This window comes from Cetorhinus maximus, chromosome 37 (assembly GCF_964194155.1).
Source record: "Cetorhinus maximus chromosome 37, sCetMax3.hap1.1, whole genome shotgun sequence".
Classification (NCBI taxonomy): Eukaryota; Metazoa; Chordata; class Chondrichthyes; order Lamniformes; family Cetorhinidae; genus Cetorhinus; species Cetorhinus maximus.
Window position 1 is genome coordinate 2,307,110 of NC_135915.1, and position 15,213 is coordinate 2,322,322.

The 15,213-nt window shown below is 43.0% G+C and overlaps 1 protein-coding gene across 1 annotated transcript; it reads left to right on the top strand.

Moving 5' to 3' along the window:
• The first annotated feature begins 213 nt into the window (after positions 1 to 213).
• Positions 214 to 8,287, top strand: LOC144672325 (putative G-protein coupled receptor 139). The gene is made up of 2 exons (XM_078534178.1): positions 214 to 277; positions 7,389 to 8,287. Exons 1-2 carry the CDS (start codon positions 214 to 216, stop codon positions 8,285 to 8,287), a joined length of 963 nt encoding a protein of 320 aa, XP_078390304.1.
• The last annotated feature ends 6,926 nt before the right edge of the window (positions 8,288 to 15,213 follow it).

Here is a 15,213-nt window from a genome sequence, read left to right on the forward strand (position 1 = left end):
CCATTTTAAAATAAACATTTTGTATCAATAAACTCAAAGTCATTATCTGTTTGTTCATATATTTTAAAAAACAATTTGAACAATGTTGCAATTTCAACATCCCTGAGGTGATCCCGCAGGGTATAAATTAAAGGCTTTGGGAATGTATCACCTCAGTGTTTAAGGCAGATATTACCAGCAGCACAAAGGGGCATATCACTTCGCACTGAAACAATGCTATCAATTAAAGTGGCTGAGAAAATATTCCACACAATCCTTGCTGTTATCGGTGTTCCTGGTGAGTGACCAAAGCTACTGAAGTTGTGTAAATCTGTATGTGAGCGGCTGTCTCATTTTAAACTGTGACTGAAAATATTACATTCTGATCTGTTGCTCACTGTCACAGACACACTGAACCAGCGATATAATTTGCAGAATTAAAATGTCTTGAATGTCTCTGCGGCTTTGTTCAATTTTGTCAAATGAAAACAAACCTTTGATTGTAACTAGCGGGCTCTCTGATGAATTATGTCCTAGTATTCAGTGGAAATTGTGTAATGTTAAAATAGACCTTAGTGAAGGCAAAATCTCTGAAGGAATGTTCAGTGGGAGTCAGAGGAAAATCACCCTGAGTGTGGGTCATTAATCAGAGTGGAATACCTGGCCCCAATCACCACTCTGTCACGGACTGGGCCTGTTCGTGTCAAATTGTCCTAAGTGTGTATTAGTAACCAGATTGGAAAACCTCACTCCAGTGACCATATGTTTCTGGGTCTATCTGTTAATGTCTGTTTCTATTAAGTGTGTGTCAGTAACCAGAGTGGAGTACCTGACTCCAGTCACCAATCTTTCACTGACCTTATCTGTTCGTGTCAACTTGTCCTAAGTGTGCGTTAGTAACCACAGTGTAATACATGACTACAGTCACCAATCTTTCAATTACTGTATCTGATAGTGTCAAATTTTCCCAAGTGTGGGTCAGTAACCAGAGTGGTATACCTGTCCCCAGTGAACATGTATTACTGGCTGTATCTGTCAGTGTAGAATTTTACTGAGTGTGGGTCATTAATCAGAGTGGAATAACTGGCACCAGCCACCACTCTTTCACTCACTGCATCTGTTAGTGTCAAATTGTAGAAAGTGTGGGTTAGTAAAAAGAGTGGAATAACTGACTGCAGTCAACATTTATTTATGGTTATATCTGGCAGTGCAGAATTGCATTGAGTTAGGCCAGTAACCAGAGTGGATTACCTGCTCCAAATGATAATGCATGACCTGGAACATTTGTCGGTGTCGAATTGAACTGATGTGGCTCAGCATCCGCACTGAAAGGATTCGTTTCGATTTGGAAATCATGTCTGTTTTTATTGATGAACTGTCTTTCCATTCCTTGGAGCTCTCTCTGCGTTTTACGTTCTGTATAGGGTGACAACAAGAAGTGTTTTGATGTTGGTTGAAAATATTTGGTAGTGAGTGTTATGAAGTTAAATGTCTGGATTTAGCTCCATTTTCTATTGAGCTGCTTCAACAGAAATAGATGTCAACCCGTTCCTGATATTGAAGCAATCTGCCAGCACTCTTACAGTGGTCCAATGTTCTTTTTGATTGTTTTATAAGGCCAGAAGAGATCGGAGCAGTTGAAGGTCATTCCGCCCATGGAGTCAGCTCAGCCATTCAGTGAGATCATTGCTGATCTGATCATCGTCACCTCCACAATCCTGCCTTTTACCCATAACCCTTGATTCTCTGACTGATTAAAAATCTGTCGAGCTGAGCCTTGAATATATTTAACGACTCATCATCTACAGCCCTCAAGGGGAACTAATTCCACAGATACACTAATTTCTGAGAGAAGAAATTCCACCTAATCTCTGCATTAAATTGGTGAACGCTTTCTCTGAGATGATGCCCACTCGTCCTGAACCCCCCCACAAGGCGAAACAGCTTCTCAACATGTACTGTGTCAAGACCCCTCGAAATCTTATATGTTTCAATAAGGCCCACTCTCATTCCTTTCAACTCCAATGAGTACAGGCCCAATCTAATCAATCTCCCCACCTGAAAAAAGTCCCTCCACATCCGGCACCAGCCTATTGAACCTTCTGTGGGCTGCCTCCAATTCCAGCAATCTTTCCACAAATAAAGGGACCAAAATTGTTGACATTATTATAAGCGAGTGCCTTGTACAGTTCTAGCATGACTTCCCCATTTTTATAATCCATTCCCTTTGAAATTAAAGCCAATATTTCATTTCCCTTCCCTATCAACTGCTGAAATTACCGTTTTCATATTCATGTACACGGGGTCCCAAATCCCTCTCTGCTGCAGCTTTCTGCAACTTTGTCCATTTATGTAATATTGAACTCCTCTATTCTTCCAGCCAACGTGCATAAACCCAAAGTTTCCGATATTATATGGCATCTGCCAAGTTTTACCAAATCACTTAACATTTCTATATGCCCCTGTAGGCCCTTTGAGTCTTCCTCACCACTTGCCTTCGCACCAATGTCTGTGATAACTGGGAATTTGGCGATAGTACATTCACTTCCATCATATAAGCCATTGATATATATTGTAAGTAACTGTGGTACCAGCACTGATTCCTGTGGCGCTCCACGACTTACAGTTTACCATTCTGAAAATGCCCCCCTTATCTCAGCTCTCTGTCTTCTATTAGTTAGCAAATCCTCTATCCATGCGGGTGTACTACCCCAAGACCATGAGCTCTTATCTTATTAAGCAGCCGTGTGTATGGTACCTTATTGAAAGCCTTTTTGGAAACACAAGAATATTGCATATCCTGAATCCCCTTTATCTATTCTGCTTTTTACTTCCTCAAATAATTCTAATAAATTTGCCAGTCACGATTTCCGCATCATCTAACCACGTTAACTCTGCTTGATTATATTATGTATTTTAAATGCTCTGCTATCACATTCCTTGTCATAGACTCTAACGTTTTCCCAATAGTGCATGTTAAGCTATTTGGCCTATAGTTACCTGACCATTTTCTCTCCCTCCCTTTTTTGAATAAGGTTGTTACTTTGGCAGATTTCCAATCTTCTGAGTCTTTTCCAGAATCAAACGATTCTTGGAAGATAACTATCAGTGCATCCATTATTTGTGCAGATACTTCCTTTAATATCCTAGGTTGCATCCCATCAGGGATTTATCGGTTTTTAGCTCCATTAGTTTCTTGATCACTTTTTCTCCAGTGACAGTTATTTCTTTATTCCCTTCCCCCATTTCCCCTCTGATTATTTAGTATTTTTGGAATGTGATTGGTGTCGTCTACCATGAAGACTGATGCAAAGCATTATTTCAACTCCTCTGCCATTTCCTGGTTCCCCATTCTCATTTGCACAGACTCGTTCTTTCAGAGGCATTAGTTCACGTAAGACTATCTCTTCATTTTTTTCTTATCTTTAAAGCATCTGGTACGTAACCTTTTTATAAGACCTGCTAGTTATCGCTCAATGTTTATTTTCTCAATCTTTAATGTATTTTTGGATAACTTTGCTTGGTTTTAAAATAAAGAACATAATTCTGGCTTGCGACTAACCTTTCCCACATTGTACATTTTTCATTTTTCAGCTTGATTCTATATTCAACTTCTTGGGTAAACTATGGTTGATTATGTCCATCCTAGAATCCTAATTCCTCACAGGGATATGTCGCTGATATGAGTCTTGAACTATTTTCTTAAACGTCTGCCATTGTTCATCAACCGTCTTTTCTGTTGAATTCATTTCCCAGTCTACTCCAGCCAACTCTGCCCTCATTCCTTTGTAATTATCCGTTTGTAAGTTTAGCACAGTTGTTTCGGACCCATTTTCACTCTCAAACTGCAAACAAACTCGCTGCTTCTCTCACAGCTTCTCTCACACTCTCTCGCTCCTAATGAACCCTCTTCTCCTCTCTCACTCTGACTGCTAATGGCCCCGTTGCTCCTCTCTCTCTCTCACTGTTAATGGCCCCGCTACAACTGTTTCACTGTTAATGGCCCCGCTTCTCCTCTCTCACTCTCCTCCAGTACACTGGCACCCCTCGAATGGCCAGATAATTTGAAAATATGCGTCAGAGACATTGCACCCTCCTACCGTACCTCATATTACAACCGGGGTTACATCTCATCTGGGCCTGTGAATTTATCCACTTTCAAGTAAAAACCACTAATACGTCCACCCATTCAAAGCTAATTTGTTCAAGTATATCACACGTCCCCCTCCCTGATTTCAACACCTACATCATCGTTCTCCACAGTCATCACAGATGAAGAGTAAACGTTCACAACCTCACCTTTGTCCTTCAGTTACAGCACAATCTGCCACTTTGTTCCCTGATGGGTCCTACTCTTTCCCTGGTTATCATCATGCCCTCAATATATTTATAAAATGCCTTGGGTTTTGCTTTACCTTTCCGGCTAGTGTTTCGTAATGTCTCCTGTTACCTCTCCTAACTACTTGTTAATAACCACACACCTTCCCCACCACGCGGTTTTGATGCTTCTCCAGCGTTTCCGCGCTGTTTTAAACCCCCTGTATCTGCCATCAGTCACTTTTCTTTTTCCTTATCCAATCGTCTATATCCCTTGACAACCAGTATCCCCTGGAATTGTTTGTCCTACCCCTCACCTCTACGGGAACATGTTGGCCCTGAACTCTCACCATTTCCTTTCTGAATGACTACCGCAGGCCTTTTGTAGACTTTCCTACAATTAGCTGCTCCCAGTCCACTTTGACCACATCCTGTCATAAAATATTGAAGTCGGCCTTCCCCAATTTCAGCACCTTTAATTACAAGCCATCTTTGTCATTTTCAATAACGACCTTAAAACCGCAAGAACTATGGTCTATTTCCACGAAATGCTTTCCCCCCTGACCCTTATACCACTTTCCTGGCTTCATTCCCTAAGATTAGGTCCAGTGCCGCCCCTTGTCTCGTAGGGCTTTAGGGTTGCCTCAAAAAGCTCTCTTTCAAGCACTTTAAGTATTCTACCACATCGAAGCCTCTCACACTAAGACTTTCCAAGTTAATATTGGTGAATTGAAATTTTCTACTATTATTACCCTTGTACATATCTCTGAGATTTTCCAACATATCCGCTCCTCTAGCCCCCCTGACTCTTTGGAGGCATTTAGTGCACCCCCAGCAATGTGATTGCCTGCACTATTTAAGTTCTCTACAGATGGCCTCATTTGAGGAACCTTCTAATTTACCATCACTCCTTCTGGCATTAATTTACTTATTCATCAATCGTGCAATGCCAACTTCCATTTAGAACCCCCACCACCAAGTCGCCCTCAGCCTCCTGTCATGTTCTGAACATTCTATGCCGTGGAACATTGTGCTGCCAGTCCTGCCCTGCCACCAACCATGTCTCTGTGATAGCAACAATATCATATTCCTATGTGTTAATCAGCACCCTCAATTCATATGCCCTACTTTTAAGACTCATTTCATTACAATAGCAGTGAACCAGCCTTGCATTATTCCCCTGTGCCTTAACAGGTCTACGTTTGCTCTGTCTTCCAGACTCACTTAGCTTCTCTTCTATATTAGGCTGTGCACCACCCTCTACTGTACCTTCAGTGATTATTACATAAAAATACCGAATTAGTTTTACCCTCCCACCAAACCCCACCCCAACATCACAAGCAAACCTCCCCACAAAGATGTTGCTCCTGTGTCAGTTCAGGTGCAACCTGTCCGACGTGAACAGGTGCCAATTCGCTAGAAACATACCTTGATCAAGGAACCAGAAGGCCTCCCACACGCAACATTTCTTCAGCCACGCATTCATCTTCTCTATCCTCATATTGCTATACTCACTTTCACGTGGCCAGGGGGCCATTCAGATGTTGCAACCTTGGAAGTCCTGCTTTTTAATCAGCTGCCTAGCTCCCTAAGTTAATTTTGCAGTACCTCATCCCTCTTTCTACCTAAGTCGTTAGTACGAATGTGAACCATGACATCTGAGTTTTCCCTCCATCTTCAGATTGCCTTGCAACTGTTCTGTAATATCCTTGACCCTGCTACCAGGGAGGCAACACACTATCTGGAGTCAGGTCTACGGCTGCAGAAGCTCCTGTCTGCACCCCTCACTATTTAATCTCCTACCACTATTGCTGTTGGACTCTTACCCCTCCCCACTTGTGCAGCTGAGAAACCCTCAGTGCCTGGAATTTGACTCTGGTTGCACTCTCCAGTGGAACATTAACCCTTAACATTTTCCAAAACGGAAAAACAGGGTTTCCGCATTACGTGCCTGGTGCTTTCAGCATTACATACCTGTGGCTTTCCTCATTACATGCTTGCCTCCCTTCTTCTGACTGGTGGTCACCCATTCCTGCACTTCCTCAAGCTGCTGAGTGTCAACATCTATAAATGTTCTATCCACCTATCTCTCAGTCTCGCGGATGCAATGCTCTGTCTCCAGCTGACGCTAATGCTCTGAAACCCAATGCTCAAGCTGGTGAATCCAGTGGCACTTCCTGCACATTTGGTCATTCAGATTGTAATGCGTGTCGAAGAATCCACATGCAAATCACATGACTGAGTCCCTTTGACATAAGTTTTCTTTTATTTTTATTACAAAAAACTGTTTCACTAAATTTAAGTAAAAAACGATTTAGCTTTTTTCTGGCAAAATAAATTCAAATGCAGTAACTGTTACCTACTGTAATGTAGTTTTAAAATGGAGAAAAAAGAAAACACCTTACTCACTAACGACAATCCAGCTCTCTCCCTTGTTCTGACATCACTCCTTTTGAATTCCAGCACCGCCCAGTGCCTGTGTGAGAACAGGCTCCCTGACAGTTAAACTCTGCAGCGCTCGTTATACATCCGCTCCGTTCCCTCAAAGGTAAACTCCGCTATCGCTCTTTATACAGCCGCTCCGTTCCCTCAAAGATAAACTCCGCTATCGCTCTCTACACAGCCGCATCGCTCCGTCACAGATAAACTCCGTTATCGCTCTTGATACAGCTGCTCTGCTCCCTCAAAGGGGCATTCCGCTCCACGCTTTTTACAGCCGCTCCGCTCCCTCACAGGTAAACTGCGTTATCGCTCTTTATACAGCCGCTCCACTCCCTCACAGTTAAACTCCTGCTCTTTAAACACCCGCTCACATCTGGCTCTTTTTTGTTGTTTTGCCTTTATTGTTTGTTTAATTTCCCCCTATCCTTTAAATAATAAATTTAATAATAATCAACAAGTGATTGTAACTCAGCTGCTAATTTCAATCTAAAAACAAAGCTAGAATCTGAAATACTCACCAGCCAGTCGCCTGCCTGTCCTCCTGTGACCAAACTCTGTTTTGGTGCTGAAATCCTGTGCTCCCTGTGAGGGTCAGACATGGAGAATGTTTAATCATTAATTTCCATGCCCTTCTCCCCTCTCTCTGACAGTTAATCTACTGGGAATTGTGATCCTGTCCCGGGGAAAGTGTGGCCTCTCCACCTGCACCACTCGCTACCTGGTGGCCATGGCAACGGCGGATCTACTGGTCATTATCACACACGTCATACTGACCAAGATCAGAAATTATTATTTCCCAGTGACTTTCCTGGACATCACTCCTGTGTGTAGTGTTCACGTTGTCCTGCTGGTTGCAGCGACGGACTGTTCTGTCTGGTTCACCGTCACTTTCTCCTTTGATCGATTTGTGGCCATTCGTTGCCAGAAGCTGAGAACAAAATATTGCACCGGGAAAACTGCGGCTGTGGTTCTAGTGACAACCGGCATCCTGCTCTGTTTAAAAAACATCTCATGGTACTTCACATATGAAGCTGTTGTGATAATCGACAATGTACCGTGGGGCTGTTTTCCAAAGCCAAGCATTTATACTGATCATGGATGGGTTGGATTTTCCTGGTTTAAGACGGTTTTAACCCCATTGCTCCCATTCGGATTAATTCTGCTCATTAACGCTCTGACAGTCAGACACATTTTAGTGACCAGTCGAGTCCGGAAGGGACTGAGGGCTCAGAGTAAGGGAGAGAATCGCAGTGACCCAGAGATGGAGAGCAGGAGGAAGTCAATGATTTTACTCTTCACCATATCCAGCACCTTCATCCTCCTGTGGTCGGTGCATGTTATAAAATTCTTCTACATTGATGTGAGAGGTTTAGTTTACCTCACCTATCCTGAATTTATAGTACAACAAGTCGGATTTATGCTGCGGAGCTTAAGTTGCTGCACAAACACATTTATTTATGGGGTGACTCAGTCCAGGTTTCGAGAGCAGGTCAAGAAAACGGTGAAATATCCGGTTACATCAATTATTCAATTGATGAAGAAAAAATAACGACTGTCAGACGCCTCAGCCAATCGGAGAGTTCCGGCTGCTGACGGACAGGCGCTTCCCCCAAAGAGTGGGCTCCGCATGATGACTGAAAGTAGCATCAGTCAATCAAGGATCGCCGCCGCTAACTGACAGCTGCTTCTGCCAATCAGGGCAATCATCCCCATAACTGACAGGCGCCGCAGCCAATGGTGCAGCATCAGATTTTCACCCACAGCCACCTCAGCCATTCAGGGAGAAGCGCTCGCTGAATGACAGCAACCTGAGCCAATTAATGTGGCTTACCTGCTCACTGACAGTCACTTCACCCAATCAGGGAGCTGCAACCTATTGACCCAGAGTCACGTGGACCATTCAGTGTATTCATCCTCTGCGCCGACATTCATCTCAACCAATCAGCGAGCAACAACTGCTCACTGACAGACAGTTCAGCCAAACAGTTCATTCCAACAGCTGACGGGCATAGGCTTCATCCAATCACGTTGCTGCAACCAGTGACTCACAGTTAGTTCAGCCAATCATAGCGTTCAATATTTGACTGATAGCTCCACAAACAAATGGAGAGTCCCGAAGTTGTGACGGACACCTGCCCTGCCCGATTGGAGCTTTTCAGAATAAGATTGACAGCTCTACTATCCAATCGGAGAAATGCAACAGCCCTGGAATTTCCTGGAGTAATGAAAATCCCGCCTCAAAATCCGACCAATAGCCGAGCGCCGTGCTCACCTCAGCAAAACCTATCCCTGCCCACTTTGCGATTGACAGCAGCGTAAGCCAATGGCTGGGTTGCTTGCAGATCATCGGCCAATCAAAACCCGGCCCAACTGCTTCGAATCTGAAAGGGTCACCACAACACACCGTCATGACGTCATGACGCTCGATCCTGGCTGGAGGTTAGTCAATAATCCTTAAAGCGGAACAAAAACAGAATTACCTGGAAAAACTCAGCAAGTCTGGCAGCATCGGCGGAGAAGAAACCATTCAATGTTTCGAGCCTTCGTGGCCCTTCGGCAGAACTGCAGCATAGTTTCAACAAGGGAGAAATATAATATTCCACAACTGCACTTAATACTCCAGCTGTGACCTGACAAGCGTTTTGTATAGTTCAAGCATAACCTCCCTGCTCTTATACTCTATGACTCATCTAATATCGGCAAGTATCCCATATGTCTTCTTAACCAGCTTATCTACATGTTCCGCTACCTGAAGGGACCTGTGGATATGCAAACACAGATCCCTCTGATCCTCGGAACTTCCCAAGTACAATTCATGGTGTACTCCCGTGCCTTGCTTGTCCTGCACAAGTGAATCACCTCACACTTAACCGGATTAAATTCCATTTGCCAATGATAAGCCCATCTGACCAGCACGTCTATATCCTCCTTTAATCTGGGGCTATCCTATGCACTATTTACCACCCCACCAATACTCGTGTCATTCGCGAACTTAATGATCAAACATCCTACATTCAGTTCCAAATCGTTTATATATACCACAAACAGAAAGGGACCAAACACCAATCCCTGTAACTTCTCCAAGTTCAAACCTGGAAACATTCTCGTGAAGCTTATCTGTCCTCTATAGAGTAACTTCACATTCCCTGCCCAGATCTCAACGTAATAATTCAACTAGAGTCCCAACTAGTCACTTATGCAAGTTGAACTAACTTCCTTGCACTTATATTCTATTAAACGATAAATACAGCCTTGCTTTAGTTACTGATTTCTCAAAATATACTGCCACCTTCAATGGCTTGTCCTTCTGCTCATACCCCCTTCAGAGATGTATCCTTCATTTTGTGTTGTCTCTCCTCATGTTATCGCTACTAAAATGAATAATTTCGCATCTATTTGTATGAACTTCATCTACCAGCTGCCTATCCATTCCACTGACTTGTCCAAGCCTTTTTGAAATGCTATTCTATCCTCCTCACAGTTCAGCAATCTTCTGATTTAGTTGCTTATCAGCTGAAATACCGTTATACCTTTCTTTTTACCACTTGTAATGTTTTCAAGACCAATACAACAATTAGCTTTACTTTATATCATTAATATTAGTTACCATGACCAATTCACGATTTACACTCAATGTACCCGTCTGTGTGTTGGCTATCAAGTTAACTTTTACAAGTGAGATCGAACATTACACCGTGTGGATCAGTTATTATGCCCAATAAAATAAACACGTACAATTGTACTCCTCTGCATAGGGTCTGAAGCCCAACTTAGCAACCAGATGTCAATTTATGCTAGAGTGTACAATTGATCTTAATTATTTAGCATCTATGTGTTTGTGTGTGTGTGTTTGTGTGTGTGTTTGTTGGTGTGTGTGTGTGTGTGTGTGTTTGATTGTGTGTTTTTCTGTGTGTGTGTGTGTGAGTGCGTTTGTGTTTGGGCCAACGCGGTCACGATAAACCCCAACCAAGGGAGATTGCTGAAGGTGAGGTTGTGTGTGCGTGTGTGTATTTGACTGTGTGAGTAAATATGTCTATTTATGTTTCTGTCCATCTGTGTGTGCGAATGTGCATGACAATGTGTATTCGTGTGTGTGTTTGTGCGTTTGTCTGTGGCTGTGTGCGTCTGTGTCTGTCTGAGTGCCTGTCCGTGTATGTCTACGTGCGTGCGTATATTTGCGTGGGGGCGTATTTGAGGATATGTCTGCCTGTGTGTGTGGCTCTCTGCATGTATGATTTTTGTGTGCGTGTGTGTATGTGTTTGTGTATGTTTGTGCGTGCCTATCGGAGTGCACGCATCTATTTATGTATCTGTCCGCCTGTACGTTTCTGTCTCTTTATATGCGTGTGTGTGTGTGTGTGTGAGTGAGAGAGAGAGTGTACATCTCTCTGTCTGTCGATCTGTGTGTGTGTGCATGTGCGCAATGTGTTTCTGTGCCATGTGAACATGACAGCATCCTACAGTGGGAGAGCGCTGAATGTGAGTCTGTTTTGTGTAGGAGCCTGTGTCTGTCAGCCTGTTCGTCTTCCCATGTGTATGTGTGGGAGAGAGAGAGAGAGAGTGAAATAGTGAGAGAGAGAGAGTGAAAGAGTGAGAGAGAGAGTGAAAGAGTGAGAGAGAGAGAGAGTGATAGAGTGAGAGAGAGAGAGAGAGAGAGAGAGAGAGAAATTGTCGTTCCAGTAGACACCATATTTTTTATTTACGAAATACCTTGTTAATGTTCTGCCATTGATCTGATCTCTGTGTAAAAAAAGTACAAGGCAGTGCTTAATGTGAAATGAGAATTATAAGCCTAACCAGTTTGTAAGTGTGTTTAAAATTATCAGAGTAACGCATGTTGCATCAAAAGAGATTAAACGTTAATACACTCTTAGTCAAAGTGGAACAGTCATGTACTAAAAACAAAAAAATGCTGGAAAAACTCAATTGTTCTGACAGAATGTGTGGAGAGAAAGACTGAGTCAAAGTTTCGAGTCCGTATAACTCTTCTTCAGAGGTCCCAAGGGTAGTCATGCAGAGTCGAAACACTAATATTGTCTTTCTCTCCACAGATGCTGTCAGACCTGCTGAGTTTCCAAGCATATTTTTTTTTGCTTCAGATTTTCAGCATCCGCATTATTTTGCCATTTTGGATCAGTCATGTACTGCACCTTAACATGTTTGATGAATAAAGTATATCATTTTTTGGAAAACTAAAGTTTTACACAGTTTCCATTCTCCTTTCTCCAATTTATCACAGACTTTCATTGTGTCCATTTCATCCCGTCTTCGCCCTGTCTTAAACCTCTTAATTGCCTAACGTTTTCCAGCTCTGAAATAAGCTCAATGGCATGAAATATAAAGTCAGTCAGTTTTGAATAGAAATAGAACGAAATAGCCAGGACTTCAGTAGTCAAAGACGTGTCTCATGAATGTCAGTTACAGGACTGGATTAAGACATTCTGAGACGCTGAGGTATGTCAAGTTTAAAACGGCCCATTCAGTAAAACGTTTCCTTTGTTACGCTCACAGAAAGTGGACTGCAAATTTTATCTTCGCAAATTTGCAACAGTAAAAGCACAAACATCACATTAATTCGGAACTAAAATACGTCTTACAAAATACTTGTTTGCATTAGATAATTTCAAATTAAAATACGTTAACGATTTGTTAATTGGTAAAAATGAACACTTTTGACGACAGAAAGAGAAAAACTGTTAGACCAATCAGCAGCTTATTAAGAGGAAGCAGTAATACAAACTGCAGCAAAGCTGTTTGCACATCATATGATTCGAAAACATTGAAATGTTTTCTTTCGTGATGTTTGGAAAGCAACATCATCGATGATGTCCTCAAATAATAAGCTACCAAATGTATCACTTTGGATGTACATAATGCTGAGGGCAGATCGCTATCCTTGCAGCAAACTTTAGCCAAATTCATGGAACTCAGTCCTGGAGAACTGAGCAGAATTTCTCAAGTAAGTGTTTGTGAACGTGCATCATTCTTACAAAGATATATTCCGTTCAAAGCTTCTGAACACTTCAAATTCTTGGATTTGAAAAGCTACATATCCAAAAATGTAGATATTGATCTTGTGCCAAAGAGAGAAGGAATCCGTGAGCAACTCGACCCGAGGCACAACGGATGCTGCCGTGCAGCTGGGACCAGCACACTGCTGGATTGATACATGCCGTTTGCAAGTTAACCATTCAACATGGGACACATTTAAGCTACAGGAAATAATTATGTGGACAGCAGCAAGGGGATCTGAATGGAATCCTTCCTTTTGTATGAATAAAATATTTATCAATGGGGTTTTACGGCATTTTAAAATAAAACATTGTTACACCTGCACAAATACATGAACTCTTTCTGACTAATAACTTTGTAACGGTATAGGTAAGAATGTATTTCACATATTACAATGAAATATCCATAGTGTAACATGCCAGTTTCAACCGATTATGTCCAATTACCACCCTCTCAGCCACCGACTGCCCGCCCCACATGCTTGAATGCATGAAATCACAACGGCACGGAACATGTACGGACCAACTTGTCAGGACTAAACAGGATGGAGGCCTGGAAGAGCTCATAGACATTGGGAACGATTGAGAACTTTGGGCATGGTGGTTTCCTGAGCACTAAATGGTGCCGATTATCTCAGCCATTGTTCCAATGGACTATTCAGCAGTTGTCGCATCGATTGTTTGGTCTCCCCAGCAGCAGTCACATCACTCGGTTGGTCTCCCCAGCAGTGGTTACATAGCACGGGTGGTCTTTCCAGCAGCAGTTACATCGCTCGGGTGGTCTCTCCAGCAGCAGTCACATAGCTCGGGTGATCTCTCCAACAGTAGTTACACAGCTCGGGTGGTTTCTCCAGCAGTAGTTACATGGCTCGGGTGTTCTCTCCAGCAGTAGTTACATCGCTCGGATGGTCTATCCAGCAGTAGTTACATCGCTCGGATGAACTTTCCAGCGTCAATCCCATCGCTGAGGTGAACTCTCCAGCGATATACAGCTAAAGTGGATCCGGAGCATGTCATTTGGCTAAAGCAAAGCTCTTCAATCGGGGCGTGTGTGAAGGGCAAATGACAAGCATCCAGGGAAGGCGTCTAACACGAAGCTGACAAGCACTCGGCAAAGGCTGATGTATCCCTGTGTGCATATTCTTCTGGGCTGTCCCCCTGAATATATGGAGTGTGCTCATGAACAGAAAATAGGAAAAGGAATGAGAACACTCAATCCCGGCGTGAGAAATCCTGGCTTCTCTCTCAAACCCACACACACACAGATACACAAACACATGCTCACTCAATTACACACACAAACACGCTCACAAAAACACGCAGCCGTAGATTTTCACTTGATCTCACACTATTAAATTGTCAAACACAGTTTCTCAAATATATGCACTCTCTTGCCTGCTCTCAGTCACAGTATGATACACTCAAACTGGCCCTCATACACTCAGCCTCATACACACCCACTCACAGACTGATTTTCACTCACGCACTCAAATCCCAAGCTCACTCAATCTGACACTGTGAAAATGCCACGCATTCTCTCTCTCACAAAAACACACGCACACACACACACACACAACATCATAGACTGATGAACACTCACACTTTTACCCACAATCACACTCACACACACATTCTCTCTGACGCATTTTCACGAAATCTCATGCTCACACAATTCCACACTGTCCAAATCTCTCTCTCTATCTATTTCTCTCTCTCTCTCTTTCACTCGCACACACACAACATGCACACACTCACACAGGCAGACACTCACAGACACTCTGCATTCCACATTTTTTCTCTTACTGACACAGGCATTCACTCACTCCCTCACACACATTCACAGAAGCACTCACACATTAATCACAAGCACACACTTACTCCTTCACACAAGCACTCTCCCAGAATCAAATACTCATTCAATATCACACTGTCAAAATGCCACACATTCTCTTTCACCCTCACACACACACTTTCACTCACACAGACTCAGACTCACATGCACACAGACACAAACCAACATCCACACACACACAGATTCTGTCACACAGTCACAATATCATACAGTCAATGTCTCACACACGTTGACACTCTCACTCTCTATCTCTCACAAGCAGGCACACACACAGATTCACATACTTACTGACACACCCTCACAAAAACTTTTCAGCTCTCACAGTTGTACGCACTCACATATCACACTCACTCACAAACTCTTGCAGAGAAGCACTCATGCGCATCAACAGGCAATAGCAAAGACACATTCAGAAACACTCTCCCTCTCTAATACTCTCACTCACACGCACATTCACACATTCTCTCAAGCACTCTAAATGTCACACACCCTGCTGCCCCACCATACACAGAAACAAATTCGCGCAATCACGCACTCTTTCACACAATTACCAACTCACTTTCACAATCTCAAAATGACACACTCTTACGCACACACTATTAATGCCATCAT

Bases quoted from the DNA above. Each gene is read 5' to 3' on its own strand.
- LOC144672325 (XM_078534178.1), top strand. From the start codon at position 214: ATGCTATCAATTAAAGTGGCTGAGAAAATATTCCACACAATCCTTGCT. The intron at 278-7,388 runs GTGAGTGACCAA...TCTCTCTGACAG, and splicing joins TGCTGTTATCGGTGTTCCTG to TTAATCTACTGGGAATTGTG.